Genomic DNA, 22,065 nt, shown 5'->3' with positions numbered 1-22,065 from the left:
AAATACAAAGCCCAACATGTAGTAAAAGCCAAGAGAATCTCTTTTTTCACCTACAAACCACTTGGACACAGAGACACATTAAGTCTCTAAGTCAGGGTGAAGAAGATGCAAGAATTACTGCAAGGCTCTTTGCAGTCTCACGAGTGCTGCAGGAAGTGAACTAATTTGATTATCACTTTCCCCAACAAAAGCATCACAACAACTAAACCGAAGGGCACATTTCTGTCTGTTTGCAGGTAAGTGTTTTGTAACACAAAAGGGAATGAGACCCACAATACATTACCATAGCAGATATTTGCTCCAGACCTCTGTTGTCCATTGATGGGCTTTTTAACAGGTCGGGCTGAAAGGTATCTCACTGTGGGCTTCTGCAAGAAGTCCATCACGCCTCAACTTTCACTTGATAAAAAAAGTTGCCTAGAGTGTTTCTTTGGGGATCCCCTTTGCTTATCTTCAACCATACAGTACAGGACACAGCTTCAATATACAACCACCTTTCTCAAGCTTCTTGGGACTCTGTGAAGTTCTGAGAATATTATGCTGACTGAACAGATTTATGCCTATGTTGAATGCCTATGTTTATGTTTTGTTTCACAGCTATTCTTTTTTTTTTTCCTCTTCTAGATGATGACACTTATTTAATCAACACCTCAGGATCCCAAGGTTAGCACAGAATGAAGCCAGCTAAACTCATTAAAATCGGAATAAACTAAGTCAAATATGCACTTGAAGTGGGGAATTGTAGCAACAGTCTGATATATTGCATCTTGAAACAGTCTCAATCTTCCCATAAACAGAAAATACTAGCAGGATCACCAGATTCTTCCCAACCCAAAGGATGATGCACACAGAGGTTAAAGCTTAGAAGTTTTTTTAATGTGCATATCCTCGCCAAGATCTCATTTCACAGCCCCCACTATAACTCTTCTACCTCAAGGAGCTAGAAGCTATTAGAGCATTAATAAAGCAGTCGTATTCACAACACAGGAATCCACTTTTTCAACACTGGTAACTTCTATGCCCTGTCACACACCTCACCTGATGTCCTGATACACTTCTCCTAGGAACCATAGAAGAGATAGTGGACGTTTACTTGCGGATCATCCAGTTGGAAAATATATTTGGTCTCTATCCAGTTAAGCTATTTTTCTTACCTCTCAACTTTTATAACTCCATGCACTTAGTCTCCCATCTCTTACCTGGATTGCAAATAAATTGTTTCTATTATAATAACCTTGTCAATGCCACTTTAATATGACTTTCTCCTGCTTAAAGGTCTTCTCTGTCATACAGAGAAATAGGTTTTAGAGCACAAGGACAAAAAGACTTTACTGAAATATGCCTTTGGAAAGTGTGACATGACAACTTGTAAGACCATTTTTCTTCCCAAGGAAATCTCAAGTGCACGAACAATATAAGCTGCAGAGAAGAATGAATGCAATCATTAGTGTAAAAGGACTTATAGAATCACACATTTATTTAGAAGACAAAAGAAAACTACTATAATGAAGTGTAATTAATTATCTCCACAGAAGTAAAAAGTAATGGGTCTAAATCTGATTTTATGCAAAGTACGTAACTGCAACAATATGGAAATTCATCATGCTAAGAACAAAAATTTGGGCCTAACATATAGTAGGTGCCCTAGAAATACTTTAAGTCTATATACACTTCAAGTATCTGTACAGTTGCTCCTAGGAAAAAATTGTTACACAAGACCACTAGAGACAGAACATAAATCTGCCCAAGATACAAAGTTTAACATCTTGCTCCTACAGCAAGTCCAGCAGCTTAGTAAATAGGCATCCACAGTAGCATTATAACCCCAACACAAACGTGGGCCAAGTTCTGCCCTTACAGGCATATATAGAACTCAAAGTCAATGAGAAAAGCCCAACTCTAGAAAACAGCTCAACTCAACTACACTTCTCACACCACCTGTGTATGTTTAAGATCTATTCTAACTTGCCTTAACTTCCTCAAAATTACAAGACCTACCAAGACTGTAATAAGAATGAAATGCTGTAGTGAAAAATCTTACCAGTGTTCCATACCTCACACGTACAATGTTATAATAGATGCTCAGAAATCCACATACACAACAAAGGAAAGAGAATGAACATAAAGCAGATTAAGTATTTGGTGACTTCTGTGTACAGTATCAGAAACTTTCAAGTAAGAAGTAGGAGCACCCTTAGTATCAGCTATATATATATATATACACATATACACACATATGCATGTTTGGTTGAAATCAATTGTACAGGATACCAACTTAACAACACTAACACAGATGCATACATATACCCAAATCCAAGAGAGCTGTCCCAAAAGCTATCCAAAGTTTTTCGTATCAGTGTAAGTAAAAGTGAATTTCAAGCTGCAAGAACAAAGCTGAAAGAGAAATCTAAATTCAAGGCACAAAAAAGTCATTCTTCCTTCAAGCAGTAATAAGCAGTAGGCTTATTTTGCGCTGGCTGCAAACCCACAAAGATGTACTCGGAAAGCTCAAGAAAACAAGTCAGCAGCCAGGGTTTGCTGCATGAACCACCATATGCTACTGAATGACCTCAGTGAACACTGAATCAGAATGCTAGCATAATCTTTTCTATTTATTGCAAGCAAACATGAGAATTTATGTACAGACTTCCTCTGCACTGCTGTTGTTCAACTATTCCATCATTAGGGACAATTGTTGCTACTGATTAATTTTAATATATTCAATTGCAGGTAGCTTTCTTTTTTGTAATACTTTTTCCCCCCGATAAATAAACCCTTCAGGATATAAAAATTACAAGAAGATTTTAAGCCTTACCTGTCCACAAGGAGCATTTTGCAAGGATATGGTAAACGCTCCAGATGTACGGCTTTTTGCTAGAACATATTGGCAGGTAGCTTGGAAAGTGTATTTGCGCCCATCAAAGGTCATGAAATGAATGTCTCCTGAAACTGAGCATTCAGCTGACAAACATAACCAATAATGCATTTAAGTATGTAGAAAAGACGGTGTACTCTCAACAGTTATTACTGCTGTAGAGTTCATGCACTCTGATACATGCTATAATTTATAAAATTGTATTCATATTATAACCAGGTACTAGGAACATGGTTAGGAACTGAACCTTATCCTTGCTTTTGTTACGGAGTTTCTACCTGATGTCAGGCCAGGAGGTTTCTACCTAAACAATTATTCTCCCAGAAGGGGACAATAATACATGTGATCCTTACATTGTGGGTATTTGATTTGTGGCTCTAAAAACTCTTTCGCAGAAACATTAAGCACTCCCACTGATAACTAACTAATAACTGATAACTCTGATAACTCTGAGACCAGTGCTTGAATCTGTTGGCAGCTATAAGAACCATGAGGCCATGAGTATCTTTAACATGCAAAATCCTTTTGACCTTAATCTCTGTAGTTTAGCTTCCTATCTGTGCAGTAAGAATAACACCCCTCATTCCACAGGCATGTTGTGAAAATAATTAACTGATATTTGTACAATACCTAAATACTATCTTGCTAGCCAGCAATAGTGTGTGTGGGGAAAAAGTAATCTTGCCATAAGTCTGTCAAGTGAAGATTGCAGAGGAAACTTTAGTTGAATATCAAGAATGACCAGGTGGTACCATCTACCAGAGACATTACAGTGATGTACACGGAGACACGTTAATGCACTAAGCTGAAAGGCAGATGCCTGCTATTCAGACCATTTTAATATTTAATCTACCGTGTGTGTAGATGCGTCTATATGTAGATAGATATAAAAATACAAATTATATAGTGAAATATCACATTAAGATCTAACAGTAATATTTTACCCCAAGTGAAAATTCAGTTATTAGAAAAGTTAAGTATTCAAGACTTTCACATACCTGGACATGTAAGATTTGTACAAATCCACTTTCCTCCAATGCAAGTGCTGAAATAAAAACAAAAAGGTTTCATACTTTTCTTTTTCTGGTGAAGTATATATGGCTGTCCCTCAGCTGTTCTTCCTGGACTCTTCTCTATGAAATGAGCACGAAGTGTCTTGAGTCTCACAAAAGAGTACAACAGAGCTAGCACAATCACTAGAACAGCTGGAAGCTGTGGCAAGAGCTTGTCACGAGGATATGATCAGGAGAAATTTCATCCATGCATCCAGCAACACTTTTCTTTATTTTTAGCTCCTTGATAATATTATAAAAGTTAAGGATGATTAAAATTGAGAAGAATAAACAGAACCAATTTGAATCTTACTACTTTAAAAAAACAGAACCGTTGTGAAAAAAAGAAGTTGCACATCTGCAAGCTCATCCTTTTTCTTCAATTAAGTTGACCCAATAAAAGACATTATCTCTTCCTACAAACTTTTCTTTCCAATGTATAAAATTAACTTAGAAATTCCCAAAACAGCAGCTTAGCATCATAATGACGTTAGGCTCTTTGTGTCCAAACAAGACAACACAAACAGGAAACAAAGTCAAGTCAAAGTAATTCTCTTGTTAAGATTTTGAATTCCAGATTCCTTTTAGTTTGAGGCAGAGTTCAAGGTGAAAAGAGCACTAAACATCACAATATTCTCTGCAATATCTGTCATTTGTTCTTCTTCCACGTTGATAGCTCTAGAGTTTCTTTTACCTTTCCCCTTCATTGCAAAACATATATGGAACAACAGGTTTTGTATATAGAAACAGTGAGGACTTATCAACTTTACTCAATTTTTAACTGAAATAGGCCTTAAAGAAGTTGTCTCTCAAGACCATGAAAGGATTAAGTCCACAGCGTAAAAAGAAAAATTACTAACCAGTTATTACATTCCTCATAAACCACTGAACCTGTTTCAAAGAAACGTCCATGGTAGTCACAAGGACAGTCCATAGGCTTGACACACAATTCATTTTCATAAATTAAGCCTAGAAGAAATAAAACAACATGAAAAAAGTGAAATATCTGTACAAATGGCTGATGGAGCACTAACAAGTATACCCCAGAACAGCACAAATGGTCATGTATGATAATAAAACTCTAGATTATTCGGTAGTCATTTTTGCAGAACAAGTGTGCATTTGAATTATATTAAATAAATTATATTACATAGACCAAGTCCCTAAATTGCTTGAGATACACTAACAATAGTATGAATAACAGGTATTTAATATTGTGGGAGAGGGGCAGGAAACCACACACACAAAAAAACCAAAACCAAACACACAAACACCAAACCATGCTGCTTTGAGTACCTTTGGCTTCTTTTTTGACATCGTTACAAATATTTGCCTCTACGTTTTAAGGCACTGTTCGGTCCTTACTTTACTATGATGGTTTTTTGCTTCGGTTTTTTTTTAGTTATTCCATTATTAGAGAGACAGAAGCTAAAAGACTTTACTAGCCCATAAAAGATAAAATGTATGACAAAGATGTTTATACTTATAAATCATCAGGGTACATGTAAGAGGCAGGACTTGAAGATCCATGGCATAACTTTCTCTGTCCTCTTTTAGATAGAATTATGTACCCAAGAGAAGCCAGTAACAAGGGGAAAACCGGACATATCAAAGTACATTTTGGTAATAAGGGTAAAGTTTTGCTGTAAGCTACATTGGTAAATACCTCACTTGCCAGAACCATACAACAGTGTAAGAATCTCGGTATCAAAGCCTGTTTCTGGCCACAAGAATGAGTTTTAGTCATGCTACGTTTTTGAGCTCTCCTAAGCACCTGACCTCACAGACATTCTTCAGGAAAAGAAAAAAAAAAAAAAACAAAAAAAAAACCAAAACCCAGAAAAAAGAGCAGCAACCACCAGAATCAGGAGGATGGCCGTCCTGTTAACAACAGAGCAAACCCCATTTTTCACTCAAATTGTGGAGCTCTACAGTTAGAATGTGGGATATGTGCTGAAACCTATTCCCACTTTTTAGAGGGAGGAAAAGGCTCTTGTCAGCCACAAGGAAAACAAGGTCATTCATCCACACTCTCTTGGCACTGCATTTATAAAGAGCTCCTGTGAATGCCTTAATCTAGCCAGGCCATATAGGTATGTAAACTTGGGGGAAAACAGTCTGAAAGTTATACGGAATCAAATAATACGTATTTGAGAAGCAAAACTTACCATCTGGACAGTAGCATCCATCAATGCAGGGAAGTTCACTGTCAATGCACTGTGATTGCTGATTACATGAAACAGGGCAACAGTTGATGCATTCATTGTAGGTCAAGGGTTCAGCACAGGTAATCACTAAAAAATAGAAACAGGTAGAGAAATGAAAAAGTATTGTGCTACTGCCTCAGGGCTTAAATAGACTGCACACATTTCTTTCCAGGTGTTTACTTTTCGGTAAGTCAATTGAGTATCTGTTGTCTAGAACAATGAAACAATGGCTTTCATAACACACACACAGAATATACATATATTCATATTCTGTCCATTCAAGGTGCATTGAGAAGGAATAATTTTAAATTACACCAAGGGAGACTCGGGGAAGCTTTCTCACGGCAGAGCTATTTATATACTCAGACCAGCATAGGAAGTGGTAGAACATCCATTAACAAACATTTTTGGAAACACGGGGGAAATCTTCTGTCATGAATGACAAAGAAAAAAAACTTACTTTCAAACTTACTTTCTGTGACTTCTAAGATGAAGACTTATGTAAGTGTAATTCAAATTTATTTTTAACACTCCTGACACACATTTTATATATCAGAAAGCCATGAAGACTTTGACAATATTTGAAAGAGTAGCTCTATGAAAAAACAAAGGTTAATCACCTTAAAGAATCTCTGATGTTTTAGTAAGAAGGTTCTTAAAACACATTCTAATAAGCTTAGTGCTTTAAATACATTCAGTACAAATTACACACATAAAAAAGAAATTCCATTGCGTTTATATAGCCTTGAAGTGAGTCCATAGTTATGCTTTCATTGAGAACTATAAAAGTTCAAAATAGGAAGAAGGACAAAGCAGTACAAGTATGAAGAGCACTCTTTTCAAAATACAACTACTAAGCACTATTTCCAAGTACGAAAGTATCTGCATACCACACTGCTGAAAGTGCATTCGCCATCCATGAAGTGGCTTTCCTGCTTGGGCACATGCTCTGGCATATTCAGTTAATGCTCGACACCAAGTTGCATTATCAACTGCTGACCTTACACAAAGAAAAATTGACATATTATTTTCTACCTACATTCAAAGACGCATCATAACCTCATGAGCGCTCCTGCATTGCATACAGCCATGTTGTCTGAATCCACTTTAATAAAGTACTGCTTTGTTTGGCTAGGTTAAAAGTCTTATATTTAAGACATTCTGCCACACTTGAAGACAGGTCATCAATATATTTGAGACCTGATGTTAATTTCCTGAATAAATTCATGAAAGCCACAGATACAACAGTATAAACAGACATTAATAAAGGTCTTGATTTTTACAAAAGGAATAGCATCCTTCAGAAAACTAATAAGAAGAAAGTATAAGATTTCCACCAGTGAGTCACCATGGCACAAGAAATGGAAATTATCTTCTCCTGTCCAGCCTGTTAATTTAACTAGTCAAAACTGCTTAGACAGGGAGCATAGCAGGTCGTGAAATGATAGCGTAAGTTCAAATAGTAACCAAATTCCTCTTTTCATTGGATTAACATATGGCTTGCGGATGCCAAACTGACCTATTCACTATTACTTTTCATTAATGTTAGAAATACTAATGATGTTGCACACTTAGAATCAAAACAGATGCCATATTCAAGGGAAGGTACACTAACAAATTATGAAAATATCTGGGCCTGATTTTGGTCATCCTTATACCAAAGAAAACGGGAACAAGTCCACAGAAATTTCTGGCAGTAAAAGTAGAACAAGCAAGAAAAGCAAGATAATAAAAGAATGTTAGATAAAAACTAATACACAGAAAGAAACACACATTAGTTCTGTTAACATTTACAATTTATTCTCATGATAGAGGGACAATGCTTTTTATAACAGCTTTGGAATTACCCGAAACCATTCACTTACATGCAAAGATCATTGGTGCAGCTTGCCATAAAAGGAACAGGACTCACATATTCATGACATTGTTCAAACGGGGGATGTAACAGGATATTACACAGAGTGTATGCCCTCTGAAATGAATGAGATAGCTGTTGTGAAGAGGTTTTCAAAAATAAACCTAAGCAGAATAGAATACTATGGAAAATCAGAACAGACATCTCAGTCTGTGACTAGGAATCACTTTCATCGACTAGAAGCGGTGGCTAGCAACATATTGCTCTCCACGTCAGAGTATTCATAACATTGAATCTTTTATCCAAGGTCATATCAATGGTAGTAAAACATATCCCTCCCCCAAGAAAGGCATAGACCACGTTGCAGCTAGGCCTAGATGACCTGAGATAGTCTTCATTTTAGTTAAATTACACAGTAAAAGGCAACAGAAATAAAACATGCCTGGCATCAGCTTTAGTTTCAAAGCACTTCATTTCAGGGTTGTATCTTGAAAATATTACTTAAAAGGAAAAACTACTTCAATGTGATGGACAAAAGTAACAATAACTCATTTTCTAAACACTGGCAAATTAACTGTGCTCTCTGGTTTTGCTTGCTTGCTTCTTTCTGTCGTTCTTAAGGGAAGGAATGGGAACCAGCTCTAGAACACTCCTACTTTACAACTTTTCACTCATTTAGCCCCAGATTCAAACACTTCTGTTGGCTGCTATACAGACAATATAACATTTGAAAAGATTAAGAATTAAATTATAAACTCATACAGAAGAAAACTGGGGGGAAAAGGAGGAGACAAGGAAAGCTCTGCTGCAGCAACCATTTTAATCCACCTCTCCGAAGAAGAACTGAGAATATTTCCAGCCTTCTTCAAAGTGTTAAGTCAAATTCTTGCTCTAATTAGAATCACCAACTATTGTAATAATCCTTTTGTATTGATCCAAACCTGTAGAGATTCATGGCTTTGTGTCAGGCAGGGTGGTTCATTGAGAAGAGATTTATCCCAATTGGGTGCTCCTTCTGGAGGATTTTCCTGCCAACTCTCTACGAATTCTGTTATATCATCTGTCAGTTTTCCTAAACAAGACACACATACACAGTCACATAGTGACTTGGAAGAACAGCATTTCTATAGGATTTCCCAGGGAAACATCTCAACAATCAAAACATCGCATTAAGCAGAGAGCACCAAACCCTTCCTACAACTAAATGAATCAGCTGTTAGTCTGAAGACAATCCGGTCCTTTTAAGAAACAAAAATACTTTTAAAAGGGACTATAGTAGGAAGGCTTTAGAATGGCAGAAAGAAGCTTACGCATGCAATTTGGCAGGGAAGGGCTTTAGGGAGCAGGACTGTGCCTGACTCAGTCTTTGAATGGAAGAAAGGAAAGAAAAGCTGTAATAAACTGTATATATGTAGGTCTATGCTGTTACTTTATATGAAACTCCCAACAGAGAGTCTAATTTTTCTGGGTCACTGCAAGGGTATGAAATGATTGTATATATTGACCAAGCAAAGGTGTGACTTCTTTACATAAGTAGAAATATCCATGCTAGTTTTAAACTAGTTAAGAAAGGTATAATCCATCATATACAAGTGGTGACATTGATTACTACTTGGATACCCATGAATGTGTATCTTGCTGTATCTTTATTACTACTGCTCCCCAAGCTAATTGGATAAAGCTAGTATGCAGTGTATCAACTTGTGCTACAATCACAGCTTTAAGCGACTGAGATATCCTGAGAAAGGTGAGAGGGTAGAGGAAAGTCTCTGAAGGCAATGAGCTATTGATCTTGGTATTATTTTAAGCATTTTGATTTAGTGAGCAAACTATTCAATGGGGCTAAGAGCTGATATTAGTGCACAGCTGATACTTTCTAAAATTGAGTGGCACACTTAAACAACAGAGGAAACCTACTATATATTGTACTCTGAGCTTTGAAGTAGTACTCTATAGAAATACCCTAATTTTAAAGAGAAGGAGCAAAAAGTTAAATAGCCCAAAGCAATCATTTCCAGAAGTTTTTATCACCTAACTTGAGATACCTTTCAAGGGGCCTGATTTTTCACCCTGGTTCTTTTTATTTTATAGAGATCTTCACTCAGTATTTATTGAAAGCCAAGACGCTTGGAAGTATCTGAAGTTGGTATCCAAGGACCGCTGGTCACTTCTGAAAGCATTAGCATAAATGAAGTGCCAGATCAAACGAGATTTGGCAGTTTTCATCGATTTGATTTACTAATTAAAATTATAGATTTATTTCCAATAGCAGTATCTCAAGCTTCCACAGGCTCCTATATAAAATTGCTAAGAGGGCAGTGAACAGTTAAAAGTAGATTTTACCTTTCAAGTCCTAGGAAACTGAAGTACAAATACCATTGTAGGTAATGGAGTAAGACAGCTTTTTGTCATGCTTTTTAAAGATCTTCCTCCCCAGAGTCCCATCTATATTGAAACTGGCCCTCTTCACTAACAATATACTCTACCACAAGTATTTCCATATCATATTTTCTATTTCAAAAGTTGCCCATCTTATATTCAATTAGCATTACAATTAAAAACTAAGCAAAGTAACATTTAGTTCACCTGAAAAAAAAAACCCTGTATTAACACAAGAGGAAGTATTTTAAATACTCACCATAACTAGTTTCAAGATCATCCTGCAGGATAGCATTATTGTTTCCACACAGTCCATGTGTTTTGCCCAGGTACTCTGGTGCCATTTTGATATACACTGCAGATGTACCATCCCAAGCCAGAGTAAAGGCATACTGGTGCCTAACTAGGAAGTATCCAGCTAGCTTCTGGATATGTAAGTTTCCAATAATATAAGGTAACTGTACTCTGAAAAATGAGACAGAATCAAAAACAACTTTACGTGAGAAAGTATCGCTATTAAAAATAAATTACTTGCTGATTTAATGACTTTCTCAAACATCTGAAACCCCCTGATATAAATGTTGAGCAATTGCGCTAAAAAAGATAAAGTTGCAAATAAGAGCAAAAAGCAAAGGATCAATGTCAACGGTTATGCTTCTTAATACTATGTACCACTCATTTAGATATCACCTTCCTGAGACACTACTCTGTAGATGGGGAGTAATTATTACAGCCGTGATCTGGATAGTTGGGGTTTTTTTAAGCTACCAACAAATAAGTGATCTAGTTTATATCTCTGTTATCAAATCGGTATCATGAGATTAGTTCCAGTGTAACTACAGCATCAGAAACATGATGCAATTACCCAAATCCTTTATAGGTGACTTCACTGCTCATCTTTATCTGTTCATCTCCAGAAAAGAATAAACTAATGGACCTTTTGCAGGAGTAAGGAGAAGAATGGCACTCAGGATCATTATTCACCTGCCAAATAAAATTACTAGCATCAAAGTCAAGATTTTAATCAAACTCTTCGTAACCCATGTTGCACAACTAATACTCCCAATCCCACCCTCCACATGTGAGCAAGTAGTTTGGTCCCATTCTTCCCCAAAAACCTGTGTACAATTAGCACTCTTTTTAGAGCAGTCTTTTCACAGCAGCAGCAGGTTTTGAAAGTACACACATCAGTTTCCTTCCAGCTATTTACGTTTTGTGCTATAGTAACTGGTAGCCCACATTACATTAGAATTACATCTAGACTACATTCTAGAACCCCATACTATCATCACAAGTTATTTTTAATGTCTAAATATTAATGCATTATTAGCAAGCTCAACAACAGCTAAAAAGAACGTAGAAGTGCAGTCCCCTACCTGTATGGAAAAACTCTGTTCATCTAATTCAGTGTGTCTCACAAGCGCATATGTGGATTTCCCAGAAAAATAATAATAGAGTCCATCGAAAGTTTCGAAATTATACTGACCCCATGTTCTGCATATATGATCTCTTTCAGCACCTGTATTATACACTAACAAAACAAGAGTCACTTGAGAAGTACCACTGGTTTTTTGATTCAATCTGTAGTTGAGATGTATGTATGCGGTATGCTATGAAATATCACCACAGAAAAGAGAGGGAAAAATACTAGGGCATGAAGGAGCCTTTAGGCAGAGGGCGGTCATTCTTGTAGCTATGGGAACCCAAGTACAATCCCAGAAACCCAGTTAGTTTTCTCTCTTTACATACCTGTCTGGCATCGTGGTCCACTTGCATTAAATCGACTGCAGTTGCACAGCTCTCTGTAGACACACTCACCTCCATTAAAACATGTAAACGAATCTGAGTGGAAAAAAACAAGGCATGTTAAAAATAAATTATGATCATTTTCATTCTTAAGACCCAGTTCTGTCACCAAATGTAACTCCATGAATGACAGGATATGCTGGCTTAGCATTTAAACGTCCAGGAGAAGCCCACAGGCCTCGACAAACAGGAAACATACTGCAAAAGCTTCACCTCAAGAAATACAACCAGATGAAGTAAATCTATTGCACATTTAGAGAAGCCAAATCAAAATGGCTGTGATATCTGTTAGTCTGACATGTTTTAGTCCCCTACACAATGAACAGAGGAAGCAAACAAGTATTACACAGCAAAAAAGCACGATGCCTATGTCCTTACATAAAAGACTGCTACAAATAACTCTGCATGGATAAGCTCTACCAGAATGAGAGCATACCACCCTAGAAATACAAATGTCAAGATCCCAGCTGTAAATCTTTCAGCTGCCTGCCCTCCTTCCATCTTACGGCTTTTGAGTATACCAACCACAATCACTTTCCATAAAGACACAGACCACCGCTCTTGTTTCTAATTTTATTAGAGACAAACTTTTAAGGAAGGAAAAATTTAATGCTTAAGTATAGTGAGCCCACTGTTGAGAAAGCAAGCTCCCTAACTTGAAATGACAGGTTTGGGTCTGGGGGAGGGAGAGGTGTTGGGTTTTTTTACTTCTTATTTTCCCTGGGAAGATGCCCATCAAAAATCTGACAAAACAAGTTTTCACAGTCTAAGGAAAGATGTGCACAAGCAGAAACAAAACTTCCTGCTACTAAATTTAGACTTCGTGATTACATGCTTTTCTAACAATTGTGATATATTCACTTATTTTGCTAATATTTGATCTTTTAAAGTTTTAAGTCTCTTTAGGAAAGCATTTGAATTTTAATAATTGAGTATTATGTAATCATAGTAATTTTTGTGTTTGGAGAACAGAAACTGAGATTGTATTTGTTACAGACAAGCAGACAAGTTTCTCAGAAGAAACTATTTCAGGAAGAGACAAACTGAAGACTCAGCCTTCTTGTTTTCTTTATCTTTATAAACACATCATGCTTGAAAAATACTCTTAAAGTGCTGTCCTGAAAACCAGAATTCACAGAAAGAGATCTTTTCTCCCATTCTAGTAAAGCCCTTGCTTATGAAATATCTAATCATCATTAGTATACACAGAAGTCCTAAGATACCTAGATTACCTTCAGGCTTTTTGAGAAAGCTTTGCTAAAGAGGGTTTGAAGCTTTGCTGATGCAGGCAAAATAAAGCAAACTCCACTTCTGACAACCCAAATAAACTCTACAATTGATTTAGTCTTGACAGAATTAGACTTCAGAGGAAAGCCTTCTAGGATACGAACCACTGTTTTATGATTTCATGGGTCATACCATTTTCAGGTTTTGTTCTCACTATTGGCATTTCCTAAACTTACATGAAAAGCACCAACATCAAAACTTTGAAATGTTTTTTTATAAACTGATTGCAAGGAAACAAATGCTTTCTAACAAGTCAAGAGTTGATCATTGACATCCTACTGCCATTAAATGGATGCTGAATTCTTGATTCCAGCAACAGAAAAATAAATCAATTTCAAAGGGTGTTTTCTCCCCACCTAATTTTTCTCCCCTCTTCTAGAAGCTCATTTTATTGATGTTTTACCAATACCAATTTCCTACCAACACCTTTTATATTTTTTTCAATACAAACCACCCCCTCCAAAAAAAAAAAAAAAGAGACAACATAGACAAAGTAAAAGAGAACGCTCCTTTGCCTAGCTAGCCCAAATATCTAGCTCCTTTCCCTGCCTGGCCAGCATGAGTTCAATTTAAAAACTAATGCAAGCACCATGTAGAAAGGTCCCTACTTATTCCGACTGAGCCATCTCATTTACATACTCACAGTGACCAATCTTGTCACTAATGCAAAAGCCTTATTCCACTTGTCAAGAGGGGCAGACATTGATCTCTTTCATCTTGAGTGTTGCAAGACCTGTGTAATCAGAGCTCAAGTCTCTGTTCTTTGCTTCTCTAAGATTATGCACTATTGCCTGTGCAGTTACAATAATCTGCAATTAGATTGCAAGTCATGTTCCTCTTAGCTGTAGAAGAAGTTAGTCCCCTTTTGATGTTTCAGGTTGAATGATTCCCCTTTAAGCATGGCTCAGGTAACCTGCTTCGAGCCACGTTTATTCAGATTGTGTACACAGCCAGCTGATCTGGGACCCTTGCTGTCACTGGGAAGGATGTCCCTTGCTCCCTTTTAGAGAGAAAAGGAGTTAGTCAAATCTGAATTGGAAGTCAAATGACTAAATGATGAGCATTTTCCTCTTTATGAAGTTCTCTTCTGTTTGTGCATGTATGATTCTAAAAAAAACCATGATAAACATAGCTCTTTTATTTGCTTATATCCCTTTTTGCATCACTGTAGTATCTTTCCTTACACTGTGTAGAAGAGCTCTGTGTGCAAAGATTAGTTATCCTTAACCAGGTAATGAGAGGAATACAGTGTTGATTCAGATTGCATTTAGTGATCTTACTACTGCAGACAATGTGGCTTCCTTTAATCATCCAATTTGCTAATTAACACAGATATACTTCCTCAGGTATCCGGAATAAACATTCTATAACAAAGGGTTCACTGTGATCTTTGTCATTAAAGGAATATAAGCTCCCTAAATAAGCTAACCCATACGATCATATCACAAGTCTAAGTCTCTCCTATGGGCATCAGAAACATTGTAACACCTGCAAAAAGGGAATAAACATCCAGACTAAGCATAGGTTAAAATTAGGAAACATTATGGAAGAATATTGTGTCCTTCATTTACCTGAAAGTGACCCCTACAAAAAAGCCCTTAGCTCTTCTTTTTCTTTTGACATTATGCCAGTTGAGTGCATTGGGTTGGAATCTGAAATTGAAAACTGGTGAGACTTTTCTAGCAGGAAGTGGTAGGCCTAAGTAACATGATTCCACTCACATAAGTAATAATGTGATTTCTAACCAGTGATGCCATTACAACCTGCAAATCACTCTGATAATCTGACCACTGTTGCCACAAAGCAACTTGCCTCAAATTCCTTCTTTATTGAACAGGGTGAAGACTTGGGGTCATCTTATAATGCAGGTCTGAATTCTTCTCTGCTCCTCTCATTGCTTAAATACTCTAACCATCTGGTAATTACTGAATAGGCTGCAACCCCACTCAATATATGGATAGGGTTATTTTAGTCCCTTGGGCACCTGGACCTCCATTTAGTTCATCCCCCTTCTTAATTCTTCAGTGTCAGGCAGTGAGAGCCTTCAGGCCAGAGCTGGCACCCTATAAGCAGTAGCAGAACCTCATGCCCATTATTTATCACAGCCTCTGAAAAAGTGAGACACTAATCTAGCCTGTTTGCATTTCATTGCAAGCATTTCTGGAGATAAGTGTCCAAGCTTCACAGAGGTGATTACTGCTGTTGCTCTCTGAAAAGAGATGCTTTAACAGCATCATGTAGACCTGGCAAAAAATAGTTCCAAAATCCATTTTGAAATACAGTACAGTACCACCCAACTCTGGTTGGCCTTTCAAATGTTCTTCACCTGGGCTCCGAGCACAAGTTCTGCCAATTTCATATGATAACTGTTCAAAGGCATCTTTCATCTTCATCAAAATAAGCATTTATTTTGAAATATTATTATAGATGCAATATATTTTGTGGGTTTGTATCTATGATATTGTGCCCACTTAGTTTATTATGCTTTCTTACATTACTACCTCTCTAATGAGTACTTAAGATCTCTTGAACTTATTTCAGTTGCAAACCAACTATATGTCCAGGTTTGCTCACCCATGACTTGTTCTTCTAACACGTTTATTAGGAATAAAATAAGTATAGCTGAAAGTAATTTATATAACGTGAAGCCCTTCAGCATGAAGTGAGATACAATCACTAAAGAACAGCTCTACTCTTGGAGCACAAGAAAGTGTGCAGTAACTGTAACTATGCAGTCACAAAGAAAGCAAGCAAGCAAGCATGTATCTGTATCCCATACAAAAGTTAAGATACGAAATCAGAAAGACATCTAAATTAAACTTTTTTCACAAAAGTAAAAGCGAGCCAACACATTCAAGAACGTTTGACTACTCAAATTACCACGCACATCAACCTTGAAATACTTGATTTTTGTTTTAACCATCATGTCAATCCAGTTGCTCCAACTGAATTTTGACCTCACTGTAATACACCATTATCATCAATACGCTATCAATTCTTGAAGATTTGTGACTGATGTTGACCTTGCTATGGGTATTTTTCTGTAAAACATTAAGCACTTCATAGTATTGGAATTCTGTATTTTGTTACTGTTTTTTAAGACATGGCATGGAAAATTTGTTTAATGCAAGTCCCTGAAGACAGGTTTCCTTTCAAAATACTCGTTATTAGATTTACTTGGACAGAAAAGTTGAAGTATGAAAGATTAATTTAGAGATCTGAAAGCAATCAAGTTTTACTTAAGTTAGGTAGGTACAAGGTCCAGCCTGTTCCCTCAGTTCTTACGATTCTGCCTATTTACCAGCTTTGGCCCAAACAGTTTCAGAGCTCCAGAGAGTCATTTACAGAAATAGACACAGACTTTATACAGTTTTCAGGATTCTTTAAAAGATTATATATTTTAAAGTTTTATGCAACTGTAGAAGAGAGGTCTGCCTGAAGGTTATCAAACTACTAAAAAGATCAATTATTTAAAAATCAGCAAATTTAATTCTGAAATGGAAAAGTGAAAAAACAAAGCCATTTGGGATAAAAATTTGCAAGAACCATCAACTAGACCTATACTCATGCATAAAAGAGTAGAAGATATGCTTAAAATCGAATATTTAAACTTTTGCTGTCAACATTCTTGAAATTCTATATTTTGTAACTGCATAATTTCCATTGCATGCTTTCTCTAGAAAGCTTTCAGGTGTCCTTTGGACTACGGGAGAACTAATACAAGAACTATTTCTTGCATTATCCTTTATCCTTCAACTTTATAGTCTTTGAAAGCATCTGCCTATAACGGCATAAGTTTTCTGTGGCATACAGGCTTCAACAGGATGCAATGCAACCTTGAAATGAGGACAAAGATCTCATTACACCAGGACGTAAAATTTTCCTTTTTGAGATTCTGAGGTGATTGACCAGGATGTAATTTTAACGCTTCAATACTAAGAGCCTCCCAGTTAGCTGCAGATTTTCTGCTCTGGTGCATCTTCAAATCAGCACACATATTGTAAAGGACAAGTATCTTCTACAGGCACAGTGACTTTAAACAAAAGACTCATGCCCGCTACAGCATTTCAATGCGAGAAAATTTGAAGTGTTTAACCTGCTAGGAATTTTCAGCAGTAGTTTGAAACTTACTTCCAGAAATAATTTGTTTTGCCTGTCCCAGGCAAATTATGTTCTTAATATGCATTAGCTCTGGAGTTTTTTGGGGTTTTGTTTTTGTTTTTGTTTGGTTGTTTTGGTTTTTTTAACTTCACATGAAAAACAGATTTGTGTGGAAGGAAGTTACAAGTTTAACAGTTTAACTGGTGTCAATTATTCTGATAAGCATTTCAAAACTCAAGTCCCATATTCCAAAAAACTAACACAAGAGCTTATCTCTTGGCATTTACTTGTACTATACAAACTTTTTTGTTCTGTTGACATATAAGACACTACATTGCTTTCTAAACTGCTTTCAGTTGACCAATACAACAAAAAGGTAGAGATCTATTGCACAATAAATCACGCACCCACCGTACAAAAATTCCAAGTAAAACATGTTGGTTTCTCTATATATACAGAATTATAGGAAGCAAGAAAAAAACGTTATTGTAACAAGAATTGACTGTAATAGGATGAAATGCAAGTCCATTATAATCACAGTTTTCTAAGTATTCTAAGAATAATTTTCATAGAGACATCACTAAACTGGAGAAAGCAGCTGATTACCTACCTTGCTGGTTAAGGAAAAAAAAAAAAAGCTTTACTATTCTATATATCCCCAGATTGCTGCAAATCCCAGTCCATGGGCAGAGCTGTAGCAGCTTGCATCTCTCTTCAAATAGGAAGGGCCAAACCGAAGCTATTGTTCTAAGCATTTAGAGCATGTTACCAAAAGTCTTGCACAAAGCAGATCAGGTTGTTCTTTTGTTCTGGTTTTAATACGTCTTTTACACACAGACAACACAGAGTTTACTGGGATTTAAAAAGGAAACTTCCAAGTCTAGGTATTCCACTGTTTAAAGAGTTTAATTTGCCTTCAAGTATGGGCAATCATCAATATTTTTTAAAGCATGTCTCCAGCAACATTGTCTTGCCAAAGCAAGTACATCAGAAATTGAAAATCCTTATAAAGTATTTTTGCCTGTAGAAATACGAGTTAGAAAGAAACCGGGAAGATTATCCTATTACATCTGCAGAGGGCAATAAAACCTAATTCTTGCCATCATAACTACACCCTCCTTTAAAAGCTCAGACTTGTGACGAGTTAGAACGAGATGCTTGCTACCCATTTCATTCTCCCTCCTTCTAGATTTGTTCTTCCCTTTCTGAAATAGTAGGCCTATTTAAGAAGCAACAAACTTGCACACAAACCCTTTTCAAGAGTTCTGTTAAAATAGCACAATGCATCTTAAGAGTCTTTTTTCTAGCTGGTTGTTCTGAAGCAGAACATGAAATCCACTAGTCCCATTAAAGAAATTTTCACTTGGCAAAAAATAAACCAAGGGAACCAAAGAATTATTATGGCAACAAATTTCTCAGCACGACTTGCGCATCTTCTCATTGGAAGCTGCTTTATTCAGTTTAAAAAAAAAAGTAGAGCTAAGAAAAGAACGACTTCTTGGTCAATAAGCTGGTGCAACCTCTCAAAAGCAGAAGGAGTTTTAATGGTATAGACTGCTATATTTGCAGAGCAATTTTATCATACACAATACATATATATGATATTTTTCATATACTGGAGAGGTTCATAGGTATTAGTTTTTATTTGAGTAATATTACGCTTCTATAAACCATTCTATTATTCCTCCAGATTCAGCTACACACTTCTCAAAAGCTTCTGAAAACAGTATGTATTAAAGAAATTAAAAGCTTTTGGAGACAACACAACCCTAATCACAATTGATAAGAGTCCAGTCCACATATCAGTCTTGCATTTTGTGCTATAAAGCCGGGGGATGCAAACCCAGACTAATCACCATTAGGTAGGTCCGACATCCAATGCAACCAATCAGGCTGACTGAAGAGAAACTAGAGGTTTCGCATCACTAACTAAAATTACTCTGAATTACTTCGCCTCATGTTTCTCCTTTGCACAAGACAAGCATGACACAGGCTCTACAGAGGAGCTAACACAGAGGATCTTTACCCTTGAGCAAAGAGATTTAAGCCTGTCCACTGCTGAGAATAATATGAACCAAAAAAGCCATTATACAAATTCCTCAAGCAAACGCCCACCACTGCAAGCTGGTAGCTAAGAGTACCTCATCCTGCTAATCCATAGATTACACACACAAAAAGCATCCATAGATTACCTCAGCAAGAAAGTAACAAACAAAAAACCTCCAAGCACAGAAGAGATACAGGACAGGTAATTCAATGGCATTTAGGCAGCAATCCACATCTTTAGGTATGTCACTAGAAGAGCAGATTGCCTGCTGAAAACTCTTTGTTAAAAAACTGCAGTTAGAGACAGTCTTTCAAATGAGCAAACCAGAACCAGGTGTCAACTTAAAGCTAATGCTGAAAACTCTTTGTTAAAAAACTGCAGCTAGAGACAGTCTTTCAAATGAGCAAACTAGAACCAGGTGTCAACTTAAAGCTAGGTCAAACCCCATGATAAATTGTCATACTCCTGTAGTCCTTTGAGACCAATCAAGGTAGAGCTCCCTTACCCTGAAGGCCTGTTATTAGCTATTTCAGGTTTTTTTTTCCTTCGTAAAAATAATTAAATGATGCAGAATATAACGGACAATTGAAGTTATTTCATGTAAAAACATAAATAACTTACTAGATAGTCCACATTTCATACTGTGAAGTCTCCTGTTCCGAGACAAGGATATCGTAGTAGATGAAGCATTAGAAACTGCCATTCCAGACACCTTTCACAAAGAACAAAGAAATCAGCAAGAAACCTTAAAAATCTCTTTACGGTCTATCAGTAAATTTTTAGTAAGCTCACTGCTTCACACTGGCTTACTAAAAAGTTATCAAAACACATCATTGTAAATAAGTGTAAAAAGCATAGTCACTCTACTCAAGAGTCCAGCAAACAAGCATAAAAGTACATTATACCTAAGGACAGCAGGCAGATTTTAAGCCAGTTAAGCCAAAATGTCTGAAACTGCATAGCCAAACACTGTCCTCTGTGCCCTTCTCCATACTCCTTTTATTCTCAATTACAGCCTCTATACCATCAATGTGTATTTAACATAATTCTCAGTATAAACATTCTACTGTTTTTGAAATTCTTATCACTCAGTTACAGTCATTTAAAATCATTTTAAAGTATATGTATGCATAAATCACTAAATATCATCATAATAATTAACCAAATGTCTGGTAAGGTCCTAAATTCACCCTATTTTCCAAGAATCTGATCCAAACTCCAGCAAAATCAACAGGTATTTTTGTGGTGGTTTTTTTGTTTGTTTAAAAAAAATTCATAAACACCCAGGTTAATTTTCAAAATGTTTCCTACCATCTTCTCCTTAATCTTTTCTTCTTGTTCTAACATTCAAAAATATATGACAACAGACTAAAGCTTTTATTCTCTTGTGTTTCCTTTCTCATAAGTACTTCTGCCTTCAACAGTCAACAGCAAGATATCTCGAGTTTCCTTGCATTAATTCTAAATATTGTGGTGAATGAAGCTTTCTTTTTCTCCAATAAATTGCCCTTTGGAATCCCAGTGTTTCTAGTCTATTATTTTTAATAGTTTTAATTTTTAATGTTTCTAGTCTATTATTTTATTATTATCTAGTCAAATCATTTTTAATTCTAAATATTGTGGTGAATGAAGCTTTCTTTTTCTCCAATAAATTGCCCTTTGGAATCCCAGTGTTTCTAGTCTATTAGATTTTGTAATCATTTTTATAAATTCGTATGTCATGATAATGTTGACTCCCCTCCTCATTCTTGCCATATTCACCTATTAATCCAACTTCCACTTCATTCTTCCATCTAGCATTGGAGCCGGTCACAATCCCTCCACTCTCTTCCCAAACTCAAATTATTTACACACAGTGTAAATGAGTGGCATCACTTCTGAACCAGAAATATACTGAGTCTCACCAGAGTACCATGACAAGAACTCAATCAGTACTTGGCTGGGGGCAGGGGCGGGGTGGAAAACCCACAGGTTAGTTGTTAACAGCTTAAAAATCAGTCATGATCACTAGTCATCCTACAGCTTCTACGTAAATTGGAGGGACGACATTCTTTCACACCATTTTACCCAAGGATGGTGCATAGTTTAGGTGTGAACATACGAGTTCCCTCTCACCTTCTTGCAAGTGCAAACTTTTAGCACTTCACTTATAAATTTACAGCCTTGTCTACCCGACTTACAGAGAAGTGGGACTAGGTACAAAGTCAGTTATTTATACAAAGAGGTACTGTAGATAGTTTTTTTGGAAATTGCTCTTTAAGATGCAGCTTTGAATGCCCAGGTTCAAGGGAACTGGTGAAAAAGACAATCCATCTTAAAGGAAGTATTTTAATGACAGAAAGAAATAGAACAACACCTAAGCATGTATAACTTGTTTAATAGCCTCCACAATTTTTCTCTGAGAGGAAACAATATCCAAGACAATTTATGTATTACTCAAAATAATTTCCATACCA

At 36.5% G+C, this 22,065-nt stretch overlaps 1 protein-coding gene across 1 annotated transcript in view; it reads right to left on the bottom strand.

The window, feature by feature from the left end:
* The window catches only part of OTOG (otogelin), a 100,663-nt gene extending 80,351 nt beyond the window's left edge, over positions 1-20,312 (bottom strand). Inside the window, exons 1-12 of the mRNA XM_009586323.1 lie at positions 20,231-20,312; positions 12,118-12,210; positions 11,745-11,899; positions 11,234-11,352; positions 10,628-10,833; positions 8,931-9,061; positions 8,000-8,106; positions 7,025-7,134; positions 6,096-6,221; positions 4,788-4,896; positions 3,874-3,920; positions 2,816-2,961 (exon numbers count right to left, since the gene is read on the bottom strand). Of these exons, the coding sequence (XP_009584618.1) occupies positions 2,816-2,961; positions 3,874-3,920; positions 4,788-4,896; positions 6,096-6,221; positions 7,025-7,134; positions 8,000-8,106; positions 8,931-9,061; positions 10,628-10,833; positions 11,234-11,352; positions 11,745-11,899; positions 12,118-12,210; positions 20,231-20,312 (1,431 nt within the window). The remainder of the gene's footprint in view (positions 1-2,815; positions 2,962-3,873; positions 3,921-4,787; positions 4,897-6,095; positions 6,222-7,024; positions 7,135-7,999; positions 8,107-8,930; positions 9,062-10,627; positions 10,834-11,233; positions 11,353-11,744; positions 11,900-12,117; positions 12,211-20,230) is intronic.
* Between the last annotated feature and the right edge of the window lie 1,753 nt (positions 20,313-22,065).

Source organism: Fulmarus glacialis, unplaced genomic scaffold, assembly GCF_000690835.1.
Source record: "Fulmarus glacialis isolate BGI_N327 unplaced genomic scaffold, ASM69083v1 scaffold3731, whole genome shotgun sequence".
NCBI lineage: Eukaryota > Metazoa > Chordata > Aves > Procellariiformes > Procellariidae > Fulmarus > Fulmarus glacialis.
Note: the sequence above shows the minus strand (reverse complement) of the source record. Positions and strands in the feature narration are given on the sequence as shown.